At 40.7% G+C, this 27,062-nt stretch overlaps 1 protein-coding gene and 1 long non-coding RNA gene across 2 annotated transcripts; one reads left to right on the top strand and one right to left on the bottom strand.

Moving 5' to 3' along the window:
* Nucleotides 1–4,456: 4,456 nt before the first annotated feature.
* LOC128686861 (uncharacterized) lies at nt 4,457–26,366 on the bottom strand. The gene is made up of 3 exons (XR_008406715.2): nt 25,036–26,366; nt 6,103–6,187; nt 4,457–5,961 (listed from the first exon to the last, which is right to left on the bottom strand). It is a non-coding gene; the product is annotated as an uncharacterized lncRNA (long non-coding RNA).
* On the top strand, nt 14,573–18,194 carry LOC128686860 (cytadherence high molecular weight protein 1). The gene is made up of 2 exons (XM_053774042.2): nt 14,573–14,676; nt 16,803–18,194. Exons 1-2 carry the CDS (start codon nt 14,665–14,667, stop codon nt 17,934–17,936), a joined length of 1,146 nt encoding a protein of 381 aa, XP_053630017.2. The 5' UTR covers nt 14,573–14,664; the 3' UTR covers nt 17,937–18,194.
* Nucleotides 26,367–27,062: the final 696 nt, after the last annotated feature.

Here is a 27,062-nt window from a genome sequence, read left to right as displayed (position 1 = left end):
CTGTAAAAAGCTACAACAATCTTATTTTTAACTAGACAGGGTATTATAATTATATCTAAAAGCAAGCGCTAAACCAGTATGGGTGACTGCTAGACAGATCCGTGAACCGCTCAGACCTACTATTACTCCCTCAGCAGGAAAACAAACGTTTTTCCAGAGATGAGCGAGGTTACTCTGAAAAAAAAAAAAACATTTATTTCCGCTTCAAAAGACGAACTGAGATAACACGTGGCTTAAACTTTAAGATTTTTTTTATGAAAGACAAGTTGAACTTAGCTAAATAAAAGAGTAGCTCACTCCTTATTAGTGATGCACTGGTTCACCTCTAGTCAGAATTGCCCTCCAGCAGCCCAGCTTTCTGGATTTTTTTTTTTTTATCCTGTCAGGGAGAAGGTAATCACCCTGACTCTGTTTACAAAGTATTTTGAACTGTAGGTCAGGAGGGACGTTAAGGTCCATGGGCAGTAGAAGAGGAAGCATTCGTAATAATTAGTGTAATATACTAACAAAAGTAGTAGTTATTAAAGCTGTAGTAATAAGTAGTGTAGTTTAAATAGTTGACGATAATAGCAGAAATATTCTTAGTGTAAATATCACTACTGTTTTTAGTACTAAGATATTATCAGTAATATGGAGAGAGAGAGAAAAGCTAAATATCGTTAAGAATGGTAAAAATATGATTAATTGTAGCTAATTTTTAATTAAACAATCCATTTGATAAAGTTAATAAAAAATAAATATAAAATCAGTCAATATAATTATTAGATTTTAATAAACTTCATAACGATTATTCACGTGCGTATTAGAGTCATCTCCGTGTTTAGCCATAAATAAAAAAAAATGGTATGTGATCTCCACTCCATGTTTTTGCCGAGTTGGGTTGATCGGGGCTGGTCAGGGGCAAGTGAACATCCACACTCACTTAACCTTGACGTAAGGCTGGGACTACTATATACCAAGACTATTCTCTGGCCTTGTCTCTGATTCAATAACAATGTACCCATTCTTTATTTGCTCTTAAACCGAACTGCTCAACTATGGCATATTTAACACAAATTATTCAAACTTAAATAAACTTAGCAACGTGTCGCCGTGGTGAGTGTACTAACCACTGCACTTGGTAGGAATGAATGTCAAATTGGAGTACTGAATGACCTGCGAAAGGCTTTTGACGCTATTATCCACACGATACTTCCTTAACTTACAGCCACTGTGAAGCCATAGGTCACTCTATACAATCTTCCACAAGAGGAACCATGAAGTACCCGTGACATAACCTCATCTTCTCTGCCAATAAACAATGGTGTCCTTCAAAGCAACATTCTTTCTTGTCTTATGCTTCCTGTATATCAGCGACTTGCATTATACGTATACAGTGAGAGGTTGTATAAATACATTATTGTACTGCATATATTGTAACTTGTCAATGGGTCAATGTGGACCGAAACGTCGTCATAAGGTTCCTCTCCTAAGTGTTGGTTTTTGGATGAACTATTCCAGCCAGGGCCAGATAAGGCATGGAGTTTAAGGGCTGCAGCCCTGAGGCCTCCGCCAGTTGGAGGACCTCCAGAGATGAAGTGTCCACAGTTATAGCTGTAAGTTATAATTATAGTATGTTATTACATCACGTATATGATGAACTGTTGACTGGTGTGATAAATTTTTGAGAGAGATTTAAGAGTGGATCTTCATAAGGCAAGCGTTATTCGGTTTGCTAATGCCTAGTCGTGTCAGTGTGTTTAACTTGTCAAGCCTAGCGGCAAAGGTCTACCTTCCTTTTTATATGATTTTCATTTTACCCACATCAATGATGGTTGAATTAAGTTCAATATTAACGATGTGCATTTTGCCAGTGTGTTACTAACATAAATAACTTTATATGCAAATAACTAAACCGTGACTAAGTGATTCATGCAAAAGAATTAAATTCTCCTTCACTGGACATTATGGCTAAAAGCACTTGTCTTTTTCCACGATGAGAATTAACCTTAAATCAGTATTCAGCATTTCTCCACCCTTTCAGAATAATCGTGTTGGAGAAAAAAAAAAAAAGTCAGAGTGGAGCAAGCGAAAGAAAAAGATAAGAGAAGACGCAGAAACATGAAGAACTGGTCTAGCAAATGTCCAAACATAATTATTTGATCTTGGGTTCAAACAATACAGGAGTAGAACAGCAAACAGAGCAGACAACAAATGCATCTAAATCCGGTGATTATAATGACAACGTGACAGAGGCACTAGAAGTTCAAGTTCTCTGAGGATACCAATGTCACAGGAGTTGATGCTGAGCGGTTTGAGCTTGTCCACCAGAAGAAAGATGACCCGGGATCCGAGTATTAAGGCGACATTGGTTTGTAAACAAACTCAAATATAACAGAGGTAGTTCTTGACTTTTGGTGTAAACAAGGTTCCGTGGAATGCCAGCACCGTGATGACTTTTCTTCATCCGAAAGACAATACTCTGATCAGAAAAGAAAATTTTCTCGTTCGTTGATATTCCGAAAACATAACTGGCAAGAATATTGAAAGGGAATTGATAATGTGTCCTCCCTCAACAGGAAATGTATATTGTTTTGCTTGCATTCTCTTTGAGGGTATACATGGATCAAAAACCCAGCTTTCCGTTTATGGATTTTTCAGACTGGAAACGTGCCTCTATACGGATTATAGAACACGAGAACAGCTCTGGACATCGGACCTGTATGATGACATGGCTTTCTAGACGAAATGCACTTGGATGAATTTACTTAATATTGAAAATCCAATTCACCAAGGAAAAAGAATACTGGCGAAAAGTAATACAGAGTGCTTTCAGCGGTGTTTAACTTTTGTTTAATGATAACTAATGTGATTGGAGAGAGGAATTTCTCCAAGCTGAAAGATCTGAATGTACACAGATCGACAATGGCACAAAAACGACTAAACACACACTCTTACGGCAACTGAAAACGATGCTCTCAACAATTTACAATATACTAATGTTTGGGAGAAATTTGTTTCCAAGAAATTACGCAAAACAAATGTTTGAATTTTAATTGTGGTTAGCCTTGTAAAAAATAATTACAGCATTTATTACTCTGAGGATCCTTGTCGAATAATTCATTTATATGCATATTTACATACATATGCAAAACAGCCACCGGGGGGAGTAGAATGATAGCTCTAGGCCTTTCGTGTTGCAATCAACACATCATCAGGAGCTTGCAAAATTGGAGAAAAGAGGGTGGTTCCCAGAGGACAGCGTTCACTGGAGTGAGCGAGGGAGAGAAGAGAAGGTACCGGAAGTGCCCACAGGTACAGCAGCCAGAAGGATGAATATTATAGCATTAGAAAAATCCACAAGCATTAATATTGTAACCTAAACGAAATTAACATAGCAATAATAATAATAAATTCAGTCATATTCCGCTATGACAACAATAACTTTAAATACGTATATAAATATTATCTGCGACACAGGAGTCACTGACAACTACATATATATCTTTAGGGTAGTGGAAAAGCTTGCAATGTATCCATAGATTTAATAATCATATTGACACGTCGACTAATGTGAAAGACAGGTAAATTTACATTTGATATGGACAGAAGTGTCGTTTAGCAATTTTTTTTTTCGTCACGATCCAACCCCCACAAACTTACCGTATGCCTTCAAACCTCCTGAAATCTGATGTACATGAACTTGGTGAAAAAGTTAATAGTTGACGAATGTGTTGACACATCACATCCGGTAACATTACTTCATCTGACCGTCCAATACAACTGTGTATGGAAATTTATCATTTCATACATCTACTGACCTTCATATCTCACCCTCACTTGCATATCAAGGCCAGCTCCGTACTATAAAGCCGCCTCTTTCAGATTTTTTTTTTCAAAAGCTACAATCGACGTTTTCATTATTTAACAGGTTTACTCTCCTATACTATCAACATGGACGCTTACATAGGTTACTGTAGTAATCGTGACACGTACAAACTACAAAGTTAACACATCTCAAACCAAAACAGTGTTGATACACAAAACACTAACGTAATAGTAGGGGTCAAACTGGACTCCTGGCAAACAACAAATATACCCATACTGGAAATTAATTTGCTAACTTTAACACGAATAAAATAAAAAATTCTCTACATTTAAATTACAAATTTGAGTTCCTTACTATTTTTAACATTAATATTGAAGAAATACTGTGTAATATCATTTTGAGCAATTTTTATGTTAAAAAACTTGCTATTTCAAGAATTATAAAGTCCCATAAACAAAGTTAATTTTAATTGTAAATGTTTGGACCGGTAAATAACAAAAAAAAGGGCACAATACCGTGACTGGAACGATACACAAATAACCCGCACATAAAAGAGAGAAGCTTACGACGACGTTTCGGTCCGACTTGAACCATTTACAAAGTGTGACTTTGTAAATGGTCCCAGTCGGACCGAAACGTCGTCGTAAGCTTCTCTCTTTTATGTGTGAGTTATTTGTGTTTTGGACCGTAATCCAGGCAGTGGAAGGCCTCTGTCAGATGACCGACAGTTCCAGTGACTGATCATCATATGACTTAAGATCAGCGTCAGGAAACCTTGCCCAACCTGACCTTCACAAAGAAAACATTCTGGAGAGGAAACATCGTGTCTGTCAGTCCTGTGTATTCAGTACAGGGAAACATTGTAGCCTGGACTAATTACAAAGAATTGTAAAATTACCCCTATCATGTACTTTATATAGCGTGCATAATGCATTTTTTCCATCACGCTTATATACAAAGAATTGCGGGAATGCCTCCCCCAACCACAACACTTCCAGCAGGTCTGGAATTTTCCTACACAGAAGTATTTCTCCACAGGATATGACATTTAGCTGGAACATTTGAACAGCAACTTTTTTTCCGAAAGTTATGACCCACAACAGTATAACTCGCCTATATATAACTTATTTTTCTCCCTCTGTGTTCTTGTTCCTTCCATTCGTGGGCACCTAGCTCCCTTGCAGTGCTCCTCTTAGTCTTTGACTCCACTACTTCCACTACCTCTACCACTACTTTTCTTCCTTTCCTACTACCTCTTATCCCGTCTCTGTGTGCTGGCCTATATATACTCCCTCATTTTCTCCTTTCTACTAATGTGGCTTTGTAAATGGTCCAAGTCGGACCGAAACGCCATCGTAAGCTCCTCGCTATGTGCGAATTATTTGTGTACTGTTTCAGTCACGGTATTGTGCCTTTTTGTTATATAACCGAGGAGGGGCAGTAGAGTACGAAACTCGCCCACACGTTACACTGAACCTTGATATTTAATCCTAGATATTTGTGCATGTGTACAATATTCTTGCCAATAAATTATAAATTTTGTTCCAGTATTAATACTGCATATTTTCTTATATTAATTTTAGTATATCTCATGCTTTTATAAAGTAACCATTACATTGTACATTAGTCTAATTATTAAAATATAAATAGATTTTTAACTCTTGCATAAGCTTTATTCTTTCATGAGGAAGCAATGAACCGTCAAGGCCGTACAACGCCTGGGAAATAGGAGGGAAGGTTTAATCCGAGGAAGAGGGAAACTCGGATTTCAAGACTCAACCCGCAACCCACTAAGTTCCATCAACTTTAGATCTTCCGAAAACGCTATGTAGAATATCAGCTTTGTAAAACTCGGTTAAAAAAATCTCAACATATGCATCCATGTAATACAAAATATTTGCATAATTTTTGAATTTTAATACAGTACAGAAGTGTCGAGCAGCCAACCATTGCCTCAAGATACTGCCTGGGTGAGAGAGGAGTGAAGATAGTTCGGTAGTACATAGTGTTCCGGTCAACGGAAAGGATCTGGACTCGATCCCTGGGAAGGTGGAGACGTATAGGCAAATCTTACACCTCCTACATTATTCACCTTGCAGCAAGTATGTTTCTGCCAGTTAGTCGCTTAGCTGAATGAGGAGAGTCGCATCCTACTGAAATAATGAAATACCATACAGAAATATACCACTAGTTAACTTTTGCTGGGGAAGGGTAAGGGGGAGGGTTATCGTGTGTTGTCTTTTTTCTTCTCCCAGCATCTAGAATTTACTAAAACTGCGAATTAAGTTACTCACTGAAGCAGGTTTACAGAAGAGGGCTGCGGCTGCTCTAGCCCCAACTCCATGGTGGAGGCTCTCTCCTCCTGGAACTCAGTCAAGTCTGCAAATTAATTATTATTATTACGATAGTTACAATAACGTTAAATTATATGAAAATAAAATACCTATTAACTGTACTTGTGCGTACCTGTACTAAATGAACTTACAAGCCCAGGATATGTTTTATATCGCATGAAATCTTCAGCTGGAATGATTCCAGTGTCAAGCTCATGAGATGTGATAAACTATAATTATTATAATCAAACGTTAAAAAACCCGTAAGTGCGAGAGGAATCGATATACTAGCAACATTTTACACAACCTATGTGCGGGTTATTTGTGTGTTGTTACAGTCACAGTATTGTTTCTTTTATTCTGTACTAGCAACACTATTCTTCCCAAGACAAACATAAGATGGGTAGACTAGGTAAACCCTAGATAAATCACCAACCAGCATATATAAACATTTAATATCCTTACAAAGATGGAAACTGGACAGAATTACGAAGCCAAGAGACCAGTGTGCAAGGAAAGCGACTACAGTGGTATTCGAATATTATTAACCAAGATACAAACAGTATAAAGATACGGCGGGTCATCATCTAAGACCAGCGTCAGGAGACACTAGTCCTGTTTTCTGACGAACCTTACCTAACATTTCTGAGATAATACCAAAATATTGTCCCCGGCATTACTGGAATGAAACTTCGGAAAGTGCCTTAACTAATGTTCCTTTAATGTAATGCTATACTTGATCCACATAGCCTTAGTGAAGTAACCCCAGCTCAGGCTGATAGATTTCATTACCAGACGTATAAAAACCATCCTGTGTGATGGAATTGTTAACTTTTGTTCTCATGTGTAACTTTCATATAGAGGATGGCAGCAGCATATTGCCGTGTCCAATTTTGCTAAATAAAAAAAAAAACTACCACCTCATCCAAGCTGGGGTGCTTGAGGCTATCCTTATTGTCTACCCTAAATTTATCAGCACTAACAAAAAAAGCTTCAAGTTGTACGAGAGGTATAATGTGCAAATTATATAAATTATATTACATGCTGCAGCTGTGTCATTATTAAGGGCAAGGATCAAAGAGTACACTTCCACCAGCAAACTAATTTGTAGTAGCTGTCACATTCTACCTTCTTTCTTGTTACTTGAACTCTGGTTTATATAATGTGAGCACAGCGAGCTCCCGAATTCGTTTGTGTATTCAAGCAGCAGTAAAGATTATATGTAAACGATAAATATTTAAAAATACAAGCTTAAAACTTCATAAACTATAGATCTATTTATTTGTCCATGGTAAGACATTCTAATTTTGGAAAATAATACCTATATTATTACAATAATCTCAGAGTTATACAGTACTTGGGGAATGAAAGGTAAACAAAATTTTCATCCAAAGAAGAAAGCTGCAATTCCTCGAATCAAGAGCCGTGAAGTGTTCAATTTTTATATTAAAAGCCCTTCACCAGAATCCAGGAACTTTCCTTTAAGAGGATAGCGCTTGTAGCATAATTAACGGCTTTTATTTGTTTTCCTCTAAATAGTTTCACTACTAAGCAATTATTTTCATCTCCGTCTTCGTTCAAGTGCTCTTTACACCTTAACTTGCCCTTGGACTTTTCTGAACCACACGTATTCAGCTGTGAAGGTCGTCCATCACAATTGTATGTGGCCTTGTTAAAATCGCGCCAAGGTCCCCAGCTAGCTTTCAATATAAAAATTAATGGAATATTTGTAATGCGAACAATACTTAAACCTCTTATAAAGAGAATACCCGCTATTTTTTCCATCCCTCTCGGTGACAGCAGGACATGGAATGAAGAGTAGTCAATGTGGCTACTGTTACTTTTTCTTAACAGCTGGGAAGTTAAGCATGGATGGGTGGCGCCCAACAGACTACATTCCACCCATGGCTGTCGATATCCGCCTTTCTCCACGCCCTTCCTCATTGAGGAGAAGCGTGGAGAAAGGCGAATGACAGGATTAGTGGGTGTAATTACATATATCTGGTGTTTGGAGCTGATAAAGGTTAGGCATAGAAATATAACGAACTATAGACCAGTATTCTACGGTAGAAGCCTCCTGTTTTCTTATCTCGTCTATAATGTGTATTCTGAACTCCAGCAGAGATGCCATTAAGTGTAAAATGCTAAATATTGTGTCTGCCTGTCCTCCTTACTGTAATGCTACTTGGAACTTATTATTTCTCGTATCTTAATATTTTGAGTTAACATCAAGTGACAATTCTTGAAGATATTGAAGGAGACAAGTTCTAATCGACTGTTTGAATTTTATATTTATTTACAGTACTATGTTACTTTTACAAGATTTCATTTTGTCACGAAGAGCGAATTTAAAGGACAAAGTGTCTCATTCTGAGAGTGGCAGCTAAGTTAAGAAAGAGGACTTCTCGGGTACATTTCAAATTATCAGAAATTCTGGGAATTTTGGAATCTTTGAACTCGGATAATCACGATGTTCACATACAAGACTCCCGTCCCGATCTCACGAAAAAAAAGCTCACAAACATTAGCAAATACATTTTTAGGAAGATTGTTACTATGTTCGGTTCACCTACAATGTTAAGTCACACAAAGAGAAAATAACATTTGAGACTTGAAGAGCACTTTGACCTTGAAGATCCCGAGGCAATTTGGACAATGCAAAAAAATAAATGCAACACGCACAAAAAAGGCAAAAACTAAGCAATAAAAATAAACTAGGATATCGCTGAGTATTCTACTATAGGCTCAGTAGCTATGAGAGCTTAAAAAGTTTTGTTCAAGCAGAGTTCATTACATTACTATTACGCGAGAATTACTCTCTCGGAACTATAGGAATAAGAGACTTAATTCGGGGGAACTGAATAAGTGAACACGAGTCACCATGTTCATCAGACTGTATACACCCCATCCCAACAAAGACTAAGACCATGTTGGGAAAAATAATACGAACAATGAGGAATTAAGACATATGCAGCACCTGTGTATCTAGAGACAGAAAATGAGCTAATCAGTCCCTCAACCTGTAACCGATGTTAGTTACCTTAGTCTTGATGGATCATATTCATCAAGACTAACACCGGCTTCCAGGCTGAGGAACTCAATTTCCTATCATCTACTCTTTCCTATTTCAACATCTTCAAAGTATTATATTTATATAGCCGCTGATTAGCGTATTTTATACCAATATTGCATTGAAACAGGATCAATGTCAAAGGACGGAAAATGTCTTGAAGCACTGGTCTGGAGAATTTTGGTGGTACTTTCAACAATGAAAGGTTCAAGATAGGGACGAGGATGATTAACGAGCTGTTAAGTTTCAATTTCCTCAGCTGTCGCACAGCTGACCAGTTGTCGGCATCTAGTACAGAGCTGCCCATGGTTTTCATATGTATGTTCAACCCGTCTTCTTAACAACAGGCACAGTTTTTCTGGTGTAAAGACAGTCAAACGGGAGACTGATGAAGGCACCTTAAACAGTAAAAATCTGAGTTATATCAACTACACTCAGTGGCTGCCAGTTTCCTGTTCGCGCTGCAGAAAATTTTATCGCCTGTATCTTAACTTTTTTTCTGCATTGTGGTATGCTATAACCGATTATTTTTTATGGATCGATGACAACCTAACGTAATCTAACCTAATCGAAAAAACTACTGCAAACTGCATGTGAGAAATCAACACAGATGCTTTAGTGAGCTAAGAGGATGGGTTAGTAGCTGGGTGAGGATACTGTTACCTCATCAGGCCCGAGTGCTTTTCTTCAAGTAGGGGAAGAATTTTTCTTAGACTTTTTAACAGTTCTGGAGAGGGATAGCAGAATTCTTCTTAAACTGTTAAGAATTCTATCTGAAGGACAAGGAATGGGATAAGAGGGATGGGGTGTTTATTCTCTCTGAAGGAAAATGTATGGACTAGGTCAATTCTATGTGAAGTAATTGACACGAGAAAAAAGGGTTAATTCTCTCCATAGGACGGTAAATGAGAGACGGGAGATTCACTCAGAGACGGGAGAAAGGGGGGGGGGAATATTTTCTCTAAAGGAGCGAGGCTTCATTAGTAGGTGAAACGTCAGACATTCCGGGGTAGAGTACATGTTATCTTTTATTTCTGACAGTTACAATTAAAGCGAAGCGCTAAACCCTTAGGGAGTTGTACAGTCTGGATAATGAGAGGTAACCAGGTTTGATTCAGGGAGGAGCAGTTTCGCCTGCATCAAGCTACCTTTCTTGAAGGATATAAAGGACTACAAGGACCCTAGTGGAAATAAATCACTGACTTTTTTGGTTTACCGTTGGTAATTTACACATGTTAAACTGTGTGATAATTGTAGTATTGTGTAGACGTACCTAAATAAACAAGCTCCAAATGGCTGCTAAATCTCCAACTGGATTTTGTCGGCGCCAACAAGCTGCTGTTGACAGCTTCAAGGTAGGTCACCTTCCACAAACCATAATTCGCTGCAGGTCATAGACCAGAAAGCGCAAGTGATAAGGGGTGGGAGGTTCGAATTTAATCCCAGGAAAGAATTCAAGTAAATCAGTTCCGGTTCTCCAGATCAAGAGTCCTTCACCACCTAGCGGAACCCTTGAAGGAAGCATCATCTGTCCTGAAAAACCAGACAACTCATTTTGAAGAAGGATAATTTTGAAATGTTTCTAACAGCGCGCTACAAAAGCAGTAAGTTATTAACTTGTTTTTAGACATGTGGGAATCCTCAACATCAGAGCCATTATGAGCTCTAGAATAAGACGTACGAGAGGTGAAATCAAATCTAGGATAGCCTCGTTGGCTAGTCGTGCCATAAGTCACCGCAGGAAACTGTTAAACCATCCTTGACGTCCAAGTTTTTTCCACAAAGGCTCAAGCTTGTTATTTTCATAATTGCTCTCTTACTTTTTCTACGACAAAACGATACCAGTGTTTTAATAACGTATATTTAGTTCTATCAACTCGCACAAAATGAGGGTGGTGAGGGGCACTCCTGTGAAATAGGTGTCAGTAAACTAACTTTTAGGAATTTTCTCCCTCAGCTAATGCGAAAAGTTGATGTCAGCAAACCTGGAATTGCACGTATTTTTCTTTGCCATGTTGCGTGACAACATGTGTTAAACTAATTACGTTTTGTTCCTGGTGTCAAGGTACGAGAAATTTTTGCTCAGTTTCTGTAGAACTGTGAAGACCCCTCCATTCGTCATAATTTTCCATAATACGAACCAAGCAACCATGTTAAATGTAATTAAAATAAAGAAATATTTTGACACAAACAGTTAACCAAACTATGTTTAAGTTAATTTTTCTTACGATTTAACTAACGTCAACTTAACGCTATACGTCGACTTGTAAATATTTTATTATAACATGGTTAAGGTTAAAACACGGCCGAAAGATTCTGGCAACGAAACCTAAAGTAACCAAGAAGCTTAGAAATCTGCACGTGTATCTCTCATAGTAAAATATTATTTTGTGATGAGAGTATTGTACTCTGCTGCCGGCGAGTCTGGGAAAAAAAATATATATTAAAATGAGATACATGACCCAACGACCCTTAAAGACGATATAGTGATGACTTTTAAAGGAGACACTGTATAGTGACAACAATGCTTACAGGAGGCTCTATATAGTGACAAGTAATAATGACAAGGAGACAAAACGACCACTGGGCTGGATGGTTACCAAAGTGCTCGCTAGACAAACTACCAAGCCTACCACGACTGGGAGAATCTAGCTTTATTTGTGCATGTCGCTCGTTCTTAGTCTGTGTCTCATGATCCCCATCTATCACAATTTCCCATCTGCCACTCTGATGCTCCCTCACTTTTCACCACCATCACGTCCTCTCCACCACATCCCTGTACCACCATCACGTCCTCTCCACCACATCCCTGTACCACCATCACGTCCTCTCCACCACATCCCTGTACCACCATCACGTCCTCTCCACCACATCCCTGTACCACCATCACGTCCTCTCCACCACATCCCTGTACCACCATCGCGTCCTCTCCACCACATCCCTGTACCACCATCACGTCCTCTCCACCACATCCCTGTACCACCATCACGTCCCCTCCACCACATCCCTGTACCACCATCACGTCTCCACCACATAGGTGACCCTGTGGCGTGGCTGGCAAAGTTCTCGCTTCACACACGGAGGGCTCGGGGTTCGATTCCCGGCGGGGTAGATACATTTCGACGCGTTTCCTTACACCTGTTGTTCTGTTTACCTAGCACCAAGTAGGTATCCGGGTGTTAGTCGACTGGTGTGGGTCGCATCCTGGGGGACAAGATTGAGGACTTCAATGGAAATAAGAGATTCCTCGATGACGCACTGCCTTTCTTGGGTTATCCTGGGTGATTAACCCTGCGGGGTTAAAAAAATCCGAACGAAATCTTATTTTATCCCTGTACCACCGTCACGTCACCCACACCATATTGTTCCACCATTATCGTGTTATCAGATGCCTTTAACTGGGTCAGATATTTACAGGTGACCCTTATTAAACACACCTCCACTTAATCAATAGTCCTTAAAGGTCGACCGCAGAATTGAAGAGGATAGTTCATATGGTAGATTGATCGTGCTAGATGGATTACTGTCAAACTGAAGATCATAGTTCACAGCAGTTGGATAGTGTTAGAGGGGCCTGAGAATGAACGGAATAGTTCGCCAAATACTTGGATAGTGCTAGATAGATGAACGTGGGGGTGAAGAGGATAGTCCATCCAACAGCTCACGTACCCGGATGCAAAGATGGAAAACAAACTGTCAACACGTCCGGTAATTATTATTTTACAGGGAACAGTGACCTAGAAGTGAGAAGTGTGTAGGAGGTGTGGAGGAGAGAGTGGAGGGAGGGAAGAGTATGGAGAACGAGGAGAATGTGGAAGAGTAAAAGAAAAGTGTGTGGAGGAAGAGTAGAAAAGTGTAGAACAAATTATATAATTTGAAGTTCACTTGCCTCAAAAGTACATTTAGGGAAATATAGTCACTGATAGCAACCCGCACTTATCAGTCACACTAGATTAAAAACTAGCACACTAAAACAAATATAAATACTAAAACCCTAAAATATTCATGGCTAACTAAATAAAAACTTACAAGATGTACACCAAAGCTTTCTCCTAAAATGTAACCAGCAGACACATACAAACAAGCAATTAATATGAACCACTGTCATCAACATGCCTCCGGCTACATAGATAAGCACGATAACTCGTCAGCAGTTATTATTGAGGCATGTGCCTTATCCTGTATTTAAGTTTAATAGCCTTATTTTGTATACCATACCCATCCTGTGGGTAGTAGTCAAAAGATCACAGACACACATAATGGTTCCAGGGACTGCGCCGCAAAGTTCTGATAACTAAAATTAGTGATCCTCAGAATATAATTTCAAAGGATTCCTGTGGAAGGAAGAGTCCAACTTCCTGCTAGTCGTCTGTGGGCTCATCGTCTGCCACTATAAGAGAACGTACTTATCTACTCTGCCCTAGAGGTCGTTAAGCTAATTCCTAGCATCAGTCTGTTTATTACCTGGGACCTCAAGATGCTACAGGGACCAACAGGACTCCACAAAAGACAAGCCACTCTTGCAATTTCGACTGACTGATTCGAGTTATCATATTAAAAGCACACGCTATATCAATATGGGCTGAGCAGAGCACTACTGGTAAAAAAGATGGTAAATCGGGGCTATTTATGACAAGGAATCAATATGAAATCAAGAATGATAGAAGTTCCGCGGAGCAGGAGCAGCAACACCACCAGCAGCTTTTATTTAACTCCTTGGATCAAGAGCTCTTCAATAGCATCAAAGTATCCCGCCCACCGACACAATCTCCAGAGTGAGTGTTGTTATTGATTATGAAGTGAATGCCAAATCAATAGACCTTTGAACTGGATCTGTTTTCTTTTATTTTTTCAAACTATCCTTCGCACTTTGGGGCAACCTTTACCATTAAACACTCCTCAAGGATGAGTGAGAAAAAAACTGGCATCATATCAGTCAGCCAATAAAGATGAATTCCCGTCATACGATGGCGTGATAAATATGGGTGTTGGGGAAAATGGAAACTTTGTAGGGGGAGTTTGGGATCAAAAACTTGTCCATGGGAAGATGAGGATCCAACACCCTCCCTGGGAGGGGGAAGGAATAGGATCCAACACCCTCCCTGGGAGGGGGAAGGAAAGGTTTACAATGCCCTCCCTGGGAGGGGGAAGGAAGGGGATCCAACACCCTCCCTGGGAGGGGGAAGGAAGGGGATCCAACACCGTCCCTGGGAGAGGGAAGGAAGGGGATCCAACATCCTCCCTGGGAGGGGGGAAGGAAGGGGATCCAACACCGTCCCTGGGAGGGGGAAGGAAGGGGATCCAACACCCTCCCTGGGAGCCTCGCGCAACATTTGATCTTCAACACCAGAAGTTGGTTGCGCGCGCGCGAGAAAGGTGAAGGTCTCTCCCTGCCAATATAAAGGAGGTTCCTACTGGTCAGGGCGCAGTGACCCCTCGGCTCTCAAGACAACATGCTGACCATAGTGAGTATCTTGTGTTCCTAGTAGCCTGGGAATGTTCTCAGTAGCCAAAGAGTGTTCTTAGTAGCCAAAGAGTGTTCTTAGTAGCCAAAGAGTGTTCTTAGTAGCCAAAGAGTGTTCTTAGTAGCCAAAGTGTTCTTAGCAGCCGGTGTGTGTTCTTAGTACGAGCGTTGGCCTCTTCTCTCACCCGTCAGTTTTAGTTGATTTTATTAAACGTATCAGTGAATTGAGTCTTACAGCTATGTGAAATATACCAAGGGCTCTTGATCCTGGGAGTTGGTGCTACCCTTCCCTTCAGCTATGTAAATTACACCAAGGGCTCCTAATCCAGGGAATTGGTGCCACCCTTCCCACTCTCTGGATCAAATCTCATTGCTTCCCACTCCCATAACGCTGTATGACCCCTTACTGCTTTAGCGCTTCCCAGAATAGTTCTTAAACATGCGACTAGTGTCCCGTAGCTCGATCGCCAGCGCACTCAGCTCACACACTGAGGTCCGGAGTTCGAATCTCCTCCGGTACGGCTGGAAAATATTAGGGACGTGTTTCCATAAGACACTTGCTGTCCATGTTCACCCATCAGTATGAAATGGGTACCTGGGTGTTAGTGGACTGGTGTGGGTTGCATCCTGGGACAAAATTGACCTAATTTGCCCGAAATGCTCTGTATAACAAGCGGCTTTCTGTATAGTAGTAGGTCATTGATGTCAACTAGGACTGATACCTTGTAATTGTAGAAATAAAGATATATTATTACTATAATTTCCTCGGCAGTGCTTGGAGTTTTTTTTAACATAGTAAGAAAATTGTGTTTACGTCGTAGCCTACACTACAGGGGCAGACGTAACTAAGTCATTGTCTGTGAATATCAAGCAATAATCACTTCTGATAATACGAGAAAAACTCAAGTAAAATAAAAGGCAAAATAATGGTTAAAACAGTATTAGTTAACAGATCTTATGTAGTCAAAATTACATTTTCATATGCAATGGCTAAATTTGCAACGTTGATACACTTAGGATTTTTATTATCAAAATTATATACGCTCACATCACACTAATTATCTTGCCATGATCTTAACACAGGGTAGAAAGCATTCATTTATCTAGCAAACATGAAAATTACACTACATTTGACCATCCCATCTTCCACGTATCTACAGTGTTGACATGTTTATAGTTCTACACTTTGAGGCAAGGAGGCAGGGGAGAAAAGTGAGGCAAAGAGGTAGGGAACAAGGTGAAGCAAGTAATGAAGACTATCCTCCGCACATTACACAATCAGGATTGTTCCTGGGAAAAGATGGGATTGTCAAGGGTTAGTATGAGTTAAGGATCAGCATAGCACAGTAGTGAATACAGCTACACAAACACCTTGATTAATCTTCATATTGGTCAGGGACTTGTTCCAAACTTACAAATGTTCAGATAAAAATACTGGATAATATGCGTACATTTCTAATTATAATAAAGTATTGGTTTATTGTTCATATACAATAAAATAAACTTTAAAAAATCTCAACGAATCGTCCTACATGACACCATATTATTAACATTATCCAGCTTTCCATTCCAAACTCTTCCGGTTTCGATGACGGCGGCCCAACCCGAAAATTTGTAATATCAGACACTTTCAGTGGGGTGAGAATCTTTACCCACAGATTTTTTTTAAAAGCCCCACTATGGGTGAAGTGTCATAAAAGTTATTCATGATAAAACTGTCACTGAAAGTACTTTCTTTAAGGTTTACATTATATCCATGGGAGAGCACTGGACCCATAGGAACTACACTGTACAGTACCTGAAGGAATGGGAGGCATATAGGTTTGATCCAAAGAAAGGGAGCACAGGTTCAATCTCCTAGATCAAAAGACCCTCATCTGTGTCAAGGAACCTCCTTTGAGGGGTTTGATACTTACAGATGCCTCCTAAAAGCACTTATGTTTGTGTGTAATTTATGCCTGGAGGGTGTTCAGGGAGTGAACGCCCCTGATGCCCGCTCCGTTACTATCCCGCTGTAAGCAGAAACGTATAGACTGTTTTGATAAACACAAATAAAATGTAGTTAATGTAAATGCATTTGTCGAGATAACTGGTAATGCACGTTAAACAGTTTTTTCTCTCCCTCAGGTGGTGTTAACGGTGGTAGCCGCCGTTCAGGTGGAGTGCGCACCAAACCAATACTGGCCAGGCTTCTCGCATGTTTCCTCCTTCATATCGCAGCCGTTGAAGAAGCCACTTCAGTCTGCTCAGATCAACAAAGGTTTCTCAAGCAGAACTAAAGTTCATGATCCCACAGAGGCACAGCGAACCTACGAGGAATCTCTTCGAATGTGGCTGGATCAGGTTATGCTCACGCTTAACACTGCAAAGTCCGCCAGATTCGGAGCTCGTCCCTCAATAGGACAACCAGTAGTACAGACAACAACAACAACAACGGAGCTTCCCGTGGAAATTCCGCAAACAGAACAGGTCGTAGTTAGAGAGACTGTCGAGCCTATGGAACAACCGATCGAGCAAGATCCCGTGTTTGTTGAGATCGAACCAACTTCCGAAGTCATGACGCCAATAGTCGCTGAGATCGACGTTGCCGCTGACGATGTGGTCCCAAGTGCCATCGCAGAGGAGACCATTCCAACTTTTGCGGAGCAGGACACCGCTACTGTTTTGGAAATCACTCCGAAGGTGGCTCCAGAGCCTGCTGTAGTAATACCTTCCGTAGAACCCATGATTGAACCTTTCGTAGAGGGCACTGTTGTGGAACCCTTTGCTGAGGTTCCTGTAACGGCAGCTGTTGGAGAGCAAGTAATGGAACCCACAGAAGAAATCGCCGTCGAACCTATTGTAGAGCCTTTTGTAGAACATGCTGTTGATGAACCAATCGTAGAGATTCAACCAGAAATTGAACCCCAGCCTTTCGTAGAACCGTTCGTCAATGAGCCGGCCGCAGAGCTCCACCAACCCACAGCAGAACCTGAGCTTGCGACATTAGCCTTCTCAACCAGCAGGAGCTTCAGCTCTGCGGCATCCAGGAACTCTGTAAGGGCTATTCACCAGGTTCCGGCCATCACCCACAAGGAGTTTCCTGGAGCAAGCTTCCATCCTAGCGTCCTAAAGCCATCCCAGCAGGAAAGCAGATTACCAGCCCATATTGCGGACGCGGTCAATACCGAGGGACTAGCTTACACACTACAGTTCTTCCCCACTCGGGGCCAGTCCCATTATTTTGTTTCTACGGCCATCGGTGGAAATGGGAGAGTCTAGAGGAGGATTTACTGTAATTAAGATTGTAAATACGCTTTTTATTCTTACTACACCAGAATGTTCCCTTGTAACGTCCGAAAATATTTTTCTATCTGTAAATATACTTCTAACTGTATATACTCTGAAGCTTTTTCTACATGTGGCTTCCAGCATCATTTAGTTACAAATATATATTTTGAAGCTTATAAATGCTGTCTGATGTAAAGAACCACAAAAAAATCTAATATTTTATGTAAAACAATAAATTCTTAAAAATAATGTGTTATTTACTGGTGCACTTGAAAGATGAAGCGCTGGGTAATTAAATTTACAAATTTTACTATATGTAGCTATAAGCGGGGCCAGGAGCTATGAATCGACCCCTGTAACCACAGAAGGAGAAATACTAAGGTAGCCATAACTGTCACGTGAATACAAAGAACCTTCAAAGTCCCAACGTTTATGAACGAACTCAAATATTTGTTTCCAACACCCGGAAAAACTAATCAGGCACCTAAAAAAAAAGCATTACTAAAACTTTTTTTTAAATCTTCAGCAACTATGAAATCGCAGTTACATCTGGCGGCACTACTAAATGAAGTAGCCCAGCAAACAGGGTAGTAACATGAAAAATAACAGAAGGCAGTGGCACAATCTAGCAACAATTTGTTTCATTAGGCTGAGGTTATGGCACGGGAGATTCCTCATAGATCGCACAGCGACCGTAACGCATGTATTTATAATTAGTGCCAGCTTGATCCTCTTCCAAGGAACTGGGTCTACCCTTCCATACCTTGGTTCAAAAATGGCTGGCTCTCCTTACCCAAGACTATATGATCCCTACTGGTTTAGCGGTATCCATAAAATAATTAGTAGCAGACTATTATATTCAAAGGTATTAAACCCACTAGTTGCGAACAGTGAAATTGTCTTATCGTACAACCTAGAGAGAACGTGCCTATATAACCTACCTTCTGTAGCCAAAGAGCTTCCCACCGATCCCCCATCCCCTCACGAGGAAGGTTCCTTGGTACCGATGAAGGGCTACTGATCCAAGGAATATGACCTGCCTTTCTTTTCCTTAGATCGGCCCTGAATGCCTCCCATTTCCCAGATGTTGCAAGACTCTTGTAGGTCGTACCCCCTCCCTCACTGAAGGTAATAATGCTTACCGATGGTCATAGAAAACGGGGTTAGCCAGTCAGTGATCACCTGGGAGGAGCATCCAGGTGTTTGCTGCCATTTCCAATCCCAGTTACTGCACCGAGCCAGACTAGGGAAGCCCCTAGGCTTGAGGGATAATGGAGTTATGCAGGTAACTATTAACGCGCCTTGTGGTAGCCATGGGACCAAAAGAATGGGTAGTCTCAACTGTTAACTCAGAGAGGCCATTAGGGACCTGGCCGTTTGGAGGGATCCGGGAAGCATTATTTTTGATGTTTCGTAATGAATTCACTTCAAGGGAAGGGGGGGGGGGTACTCTTATACCGTGAAGTGGTCTTTATTTAGAAAATGGATCTAGCCTCCACTTCCTTGGATGAAATCAAAGTTCCCATTCTTACCGTGTTGTGAGAGCCGTATGGGTTTATTCAAAGTTGGTTATTAATGCCGATAACTATGCGAGAATCAATATGCTGAGGATACATTTTGCCGACCAGGGGCGAAACGCTCACTAGAATGAAGAAACCATTAGTGGGTGAAACTTATCCTCAATAAATGTCTTAATACTCGCATACGTGTGACATTCACAGTTTGATGCTTTTCCGCGATAATAATTTGTAACGAAGTAATACATGTTTCTGTCAAGCGTGTACAATAATAATGAGAAAATGTTAAGTAGGCTTTCTGCGCAGCTTGTCTAGTAGGGCACCCAGGATGTCTGAGGAAGGGTAAAAACCATAAGATACTAAAAAATCCACTTTAAAAGGTATGATTTTAATTATATATGTGAAATTTCTTAAGCTGCCGTGCTTTAGTGGTCACTGGTCAATGTAGTGAAAATATGCATTTGAAAAAGTAAAAAATTAAAGCTCTCATTGCTGTTCCACTGTGTCGACGTATTATGTCATTCACGAGTATAAAGTCCTTGCTCAAATATAGTTCAATAAATGCAAGGATCAGAATCTTATTCTAGCCCTCGGTAACGAGGTCACTATTCAGAAAATATATAGGTCAAGGTTGGCTACAGGTCAGAGCCGGATTAAGATTTTGTAGGCCTCTGGACTACTGGTTACTGCGAGGCCCCTAGTGATAATAATAATAAGTTTATTTCTTTGTAAAGGTTACAGTGTGTAATTACAATTTTGATTTGCTAAGTACAAAGATAGCCACTATCACGCCGAGGCATTTCGGGCAAACTAATCCTAATACATAGTAACTAATTAAAACTAGATAAGAGAATAGTACATAGTTATTATATTTAAAACTATACATTGAATAGTGGTTAGCTGTTTTACAATCTTATATGGACTTAATAAATCTTATGTATACTTAGTACAAAATCTAATTTACAAGGAATGGTGCAGGTGGTAATATTTTATGGAATGGCAGAATTAAAAGCCAGGTGGTCACATGATAAAACTAGGCAGTAGATGTTTGGTTGATTTAGTTAATATTGTGAGATAAGATGATTTTTTAGCAGAGTCCTAAATTTATAAGCTGTCTGGGGATCCTTGACCTGTTCCGGTAGCGAGTTCCAGATCTTCGGGCCTTTTATGTGCATAGCGTTCTTGCATATTGAGTGTCTTACTCGAGGGATGTTGAAAAGTGCCTTATGCCTCGTATTGTGACTGTGCATTCTGTTGTAACTGTCGAGTAGTAGTTTTAGGGGAGGGTTTACAGTTGAGTTTAAAGTTCTGTATATGTAGTAGGCACAATAATAAGAGTATATGTCTTGTATATTTAGCAAATTGAGTCTTTTGAAAAGTGGTGGTGTGTGCTGTCTAGCACAGGAGCTGGTTGTCACCCGCACAGCAGCTTTTTGCTGGATTATTAAGGGTCTAAGGTGGTTGAGCCCCAGGCACAAATACCGTAGGTGAGGTAAGGATATATTCAATTCAAGTTTATTCTCTATAAGGGTTACAATGTGGGGTTTACAGGTTTTGGGTATTGTGTGGTTTACATGTTATAAAATACTAATTACAGAGGGGGCCACTAGGACAGTTATTTAGTTATTTGCATAGTTATGTTAACAACACACTTATTAACACTTGAGAAATGCATATCATTAAATTTAATTCAACCACCATTTAAAGACTATACTTTAACGCCTTAGCAAACCGAATAATACCTGCTTAATAGGGATACACTCTTGAATCTCTATCAAAGATTAATCACAGCAGTCAACAGTTCATCATATCCGTGATATAATAACATACTATAACTTACAGCAGTAACTGAACACTTCCCATTAAATCTCTGGAGGCCCTCCAGCTGGCGGAGGACCCTGGGCTGCAGCCCCTAAACTCCATGCCTTAATAATTCGGTCCTGCTTCAGGTCCTGGTTAGTCGATATATAATTTATTACGTAGGTTAGGTGGGATTATTTAGTGGCAGTGGTAAGAAACATAACCTAAGGAAACCCAACCTTCAATTACCTTATGAAACAAATTTACTCAGACAGCATAGATAGCTTATTTGTTTATGTTCGATGCGTCTTTGTTTGCGCTCAGGGTCGGCGCCAAGTAGAGACTGGGGATGGGGTCATCCCTCAAATAAAAAAGTAATAGTAATAATGTTGCTTCTAAACAAGTCTCCTAGCCCCCACCCCGGACCAGCGAGATGACAACCATTTGCACCCCCCCCCTCTATTTTTTCCATTTCTCAAAATAAAAATACGCACAAAAAATAAGTGTTGCCAGGTTATACATGACATGCTTCTATTTTACGTACTGTAGCAGGATAAACAAGTTCTGAAAATGAGGTATATATTGACCAAAATATATATTACCAATAAATAACAAAAAAGGCACAATACCGTGACTGGAACAATACACAACCTGCACACAGAAGAGAGGAGCTTATGACGACGTTTCCACTCTTCATAATTCATTTCCCCGTCTTGGCTACTCTTCCCATTTCATAGACTGCCATCTCACGTGCTAAACGGACTTCCTTCTCTCCCAAACTGTCTACTCCTGTGAGCTCTCCTGTCCTCTGCCTTCCCTACATTTCCGATTTTTCTAATCTCGACTCTCTCAGTTGCTTAGACATCAAACTTACTTTTCGCACTAATCTAGTTCATACCTCTCCTCCCTCTATAGATGCTCCGGGTGTCTACCATTTCTTGTTCCTCTTGTCCTCTTCAGTACTTTGGAGAAAATGGCCGATCTCTTTCTAACAGACTTAGGGAGCACAAAAGTAGTGTTAGGCTTGCCGAAACTAACAATGCTCTTTTCTGTCATGTTAGAGATCACAGTCATCCTACTGACTGGTCTTCTGCTAAAACTGTCTACCCTACTTCTAACTTTCACAGTCGCCGTTTGGTTGAATCGTTCCTTATACACAACTTTCTTTGTATGAATCTTAGTCCTGGCTTTGTCTCTGTAGATGCCTTCCTCTCCCATTACATTGTAACATGCTCCAAACTTCAGAACACCCGTGACTTAACCTGATTCTTTTTTCCTCTTTCCTCTTTTTCCTTTGGGTTTTCTTTCTTCTGCCTTGGGTATTTGTTCTATTATTCCCCCCCTCTGTGTTCTTGTTCCTACTCTCTCTGCCCCCCTGGCTCCCTTACAGTGCCCCTCAAGGAAGGTTCCTTGATGTTGGTGAGGGGCTCTTGATTTAGGGAATTGGATCTGTGCTCCAGTTCCCCGAATTAAGCCTGAATGCCTTCCACATGCCCCCCCAGGCGCTGTATAATCCTCCGGGTTTAGCGCTTCCCCCTTGATTATTATAAAAATAATAATCCCTTACAGTGCTCCTCTTTCTTAGTAGTATTTGACTGACTCTACTACTACTACTACCTCTCTTGCTCCCGTCCCTGTCTGCTGGCCTATATATACTCCCTCTTTTCCTCCTTTCTGTGTACTACAAAAATGGTTCTACATGACCATAAGTTTTAAAGGGGTGGACCGGTAAGCCAGCGGAAGGCCTCGGTGAGATGACCAAAAACTCCAAAGGCGGGTTATCATCTGACAGACCCGTGTCAAGAAACATTTATCCTGTTTCCTGACGAACCTTACCTAACCTTTCTGTTAGTGTGACTTTGTAAATGGTCCAAGTCGGACCGAAACGTCGTCGTAAGCTCCTCTCTTCTATGTGCGGGTTATTTGTGTATATATTACCAATATTTTTAACTTATTATAATCATCCAGAAGCGGTAGATTCTTAAGGGGTCGTACAGCCTGTGAGGAAGATTATCTAGGCTCTTAGTAAAAATGCGCCCCTCCCCAGGATAAAAATGATACATTGCATGTTATACAAAGGGCGTGAAAGAGGAGACCGTGTACCACTTATCCAAACAGGTGCTGTAATTTACAAATGAAGTGGCAAGTGACTAAAACATTGGTAATGCAGGAAATTAATGGGCACGATTAGTGTGCCTTCATATTAACACATCAGGAGTCTATTGTCTAAAAGAAAATAACCAGTTAAAAAATACTTCTGCATTTCACACTTTAGATTCTTTTAGATAAATATTGAGGGTGAAACTAGGAAATCAATGTCAATCTAATCCCGGTTCCCCATCTTCTGATAATTCATTATAGAATTGTCATACTAGTAATAACTATTAAGCCATTCTAGTTAATTACTAAAATGGCTTAAAATTTACATTAAAGGTAAAGGCATAGTAGCAATGAGATTTGTGTGGCGAGTTTTTGTCTCTAGTATAATTCTAGTTGAAGGTTTTTGGTAACTGATTAACTGTCTCACGAGACTGGGATGCTGGTGTTGGTGGGAGGTGCTTTGATGCTGGAGTGGCTCTTGATTTAGGGAACTAGACTTAGTCTCCATTTCTAAAGATCGAACCAGAATGCCGCCTCTTCTTCCCCACGAGCTATATGACCCCTGCGAGTTTAGCGCTTTTTCCAAATTAAAATAGAAATACACAATAATGTAGTCAGTTGGGCGTATTTACGGGTATAGAATATAGAAGAGTTCAGATTCCCCGTTTGAAGTGGGCATTGTCTTCTCAACTTACATTAATGGGGCACATTCAACTACTAGGAGTTATACAGCCCCAGGGGTGCGAGGCAATCAGGTTCAGTCCAAGGAAACGGAGGATACATCCAGTTCCCTGGAACAAGAGTCAATCACCTTCTCGATATGTATCATTATGACAGAGTGTCTGGAGAAAAAATTGGAAGGAAGTGTAAAGTGTGGGCAGAGCGAGAAAAGTGGCGAAGAGACGGTAGAGGCCAGAGGGCTGAACTGATGGAGACTGGAACGTGGCTGGGAAGAATAGGAACACGCATTTCGAGAAAGATGTAGAAGTGGACGCTTCAGGTCGCTTCTCAGAGGATGTAGTTTGTGAAGGAGGAAGAGTTGGGAGAGGGGGGGGGGTAAGATCACGCGGCAGATTATGAAAAAATCGTGGGGACGCGCTAAACCCGTAGGATTATACAACGCTTGTGGGGGGGATGAAAGGAAGGTATTCAGGCTTAATTCAGGAAACTGGAACACAGAGCCAATTCCCTAGATCAAGAGCCCCTAACCAGCGTCAAAAAGCCTCCCTTGTGGGGTCGCTCGGCAGAATGATTTAAATGTCTTTGGCCCCTCAAAAGAGGTGCCTAGATTGAGTAAAATGAACCTGTCCCCTTCCTTAAGTCGAACATGATTACCGCCTATTCCTTATGCATGATTGTTACGGATTTAACGCTTTCCCTGATTGTAACACGTTAGAACACAGGTGTTAGTGGTCTTGTTTCTCTGCCTAGGGGCTGGATTTAAATGGGAAAAAATCCCTAGTGATGATGCCAAATGGATAATGGGAGAGTTGAGGGTATTCATATTATATTTGAGGAAGGAGACAAGAGGTTCATTTTCCTGGCTTAAGATCATCTTCCCCTTGAGGGTCAGTCAGATACAACCCCGTGTGTATATGGGGACGGTTTGGCTGGTTTCATTGGAAGGACAGTAGTAACACATTTTCATATATATAAATATAATAAACACTCACCGTACATTAGATGGCAGATTTCTAGCAGACCTCCTCACCGGTTAGTTCGTTAGGTTTAAGTCTGTATACTGAGTGAGTTAAGGTTGCACTTCACTTGTACACAGAAATCTAGAATACTTTAATCCATAAACTACAGATAAAGGTAAACTGTGTATAACAGATACATTCACCTCTTAATGCACAATCAGCTTATATACATCGAGGTCTTTATGTCAGTCGACTACACTAGGGTCATTAGAACTGCATGGACAAGAATATTTAAACCCTGAAAACTGGGATTAAAGTCGACTCATCATATTTACGCTGAAAGAAATACACCTCTAAGTGTGTAAGTCCTGTGTGTGACAGAAATACGAATCAAAGCACATAAACCTTGCACTCGCGGACACCTGCCAAGAAATACTGTGTGCGCGCGCGCGCTCACACACACAAAGCATCGGTACTGCATGTGTAGTTTGCCCAAATTTCAAAATTATGCATTTATGTAGCTGTATTAGTGTATATATACAGAGGTATACAAGTCTTAAGTGTGTACACACGGTTTATGTAATTTCTATGCTATTATAGTATTCTTGAGTAAGAATTCAGGTGAATTACAGCCTTGATGACCCACTTGCCGTAGTTGAGCTTTTAACCTACGCTAACTCCAGACCTCAACAACGTTTACCCCCACGGGAAGTGCCTTTGTTAGTAAGGGGCTCTTGATTTTAGAAATTGGACCTGTGCTCTAGTTCCTTGAATGGAGCCCGATTGTCTTCCATTTTCCCAAGCGCTGTATGACCTCTGTGGGTTTAACTGTCCCCATAAATATAATAATAATAATAAAAATATAAATAACCTATTCTCTTTTCGGTAAATGGTTTTATCTAGTGTTATGGTGTGATGTAACTTATTTTATCAAATACTGAATTTATTCTCATCGTTATTATATGCATGGGGTGGCAGGGGTATTACAAATACCAGGATGACCTATACTATAGTAGATTCGCCGGTATAATCGCCCGGCCTGGGCTTTGTCCAAGAGGTGGCCCGGCCTTGACTTCCTGTCGTGGGAGTGTCTCAGACCAATATCTGCCAAGGGAGGTGGTTCAAGTACCTTGTCTTCTGGGACCAGCTGTTCCCAGGCCTAGCCCCATTCCCCGCCCCCACGGGGCTCGAAGGGAGAAGCTAGGCACCTTGAGCTGCCACAAACCCCGCCCACCCTGGGCTCGAAGGGTGTGGCAGCTGCTTAGCAGCAGGCGATGTTAGGAGGTGTTGCTACTGCTAGGTCACTTGTCTGTTGCACTCCCACCAGGACGACCCCGGGGATATAATAATACACAAATAACCTGCACATTGGAGAGAGAAGCTTACGATGACGTTTCCGTCCGACTTTGACTATTTACAAAGTTGACCGAAACGTCGTCATAAGCTCCTCTCTCTCCTATGTGCCTTTTTGTTCTTTCTATATAAATAAGAATTTTCGTCTTCCTGTTCAGCAGTTCCGGATGTAGACACCCACTCTATCTGTCCCTGACAGGTGGGTGAGCTAGCTTTTGTGACTGCATACAATGCCTTCCTGTTGTCAGTCATCGTGCCTGTATTACAGGCAGTTGTGATGAATGGTTTGAAAAACTGACAAGTTGAAGATTGAGACACTTATGCAACATATGGGAATCTTTATTCAGGAAACGTTTCCCCACACAGTGGCTTCATCAGTCCAATACAAAGGAGAAAGGCGTAAGGAGAGGAGGAGTTTGAGGTAATGAGTCCCTCAGCCTGGAGTCGATGTGTTCAGTCCATCAATCTTGTAGAATGTACAGCATAGGGCCGTAGACGTGGCTTATATACTGTAGTGAGGTGAGGCGAAGCAGGAGGCGGCGAGGTCATAGTGGTACCATCCACTAGTCGAAGTAGGTCTTCGTCCAAAGGTTGGACAAGTGTTGAAGAATTCTTTGTAACAAGATCCCATGATGCTGCAGTGTCAGACAGTTGTGATGAATGGTTTGAAAAACCGACAAGTTGAAGATTGAGACACTTATGCAACA

This window comes from Cherax quadricarinatus, chromosome 7, assembly GCF_038502225.1.
Source record: "Cherax quadricarinatus isolate ZL_2023a chromosome 7, ASM3850222v1, whole genome shotgun sequence".
Taxonomy (NCBI): Eukaryota; Metazoa; Arthropoda; class Malacostraca; order Decapoda; family Parastacidae; genus Cherax; species Cherax quadricarinatus.
Note: the sequence above shows the minus strand (reverse complement) of the source record. Positions and strands in the feature narration are given on the sequence as shown.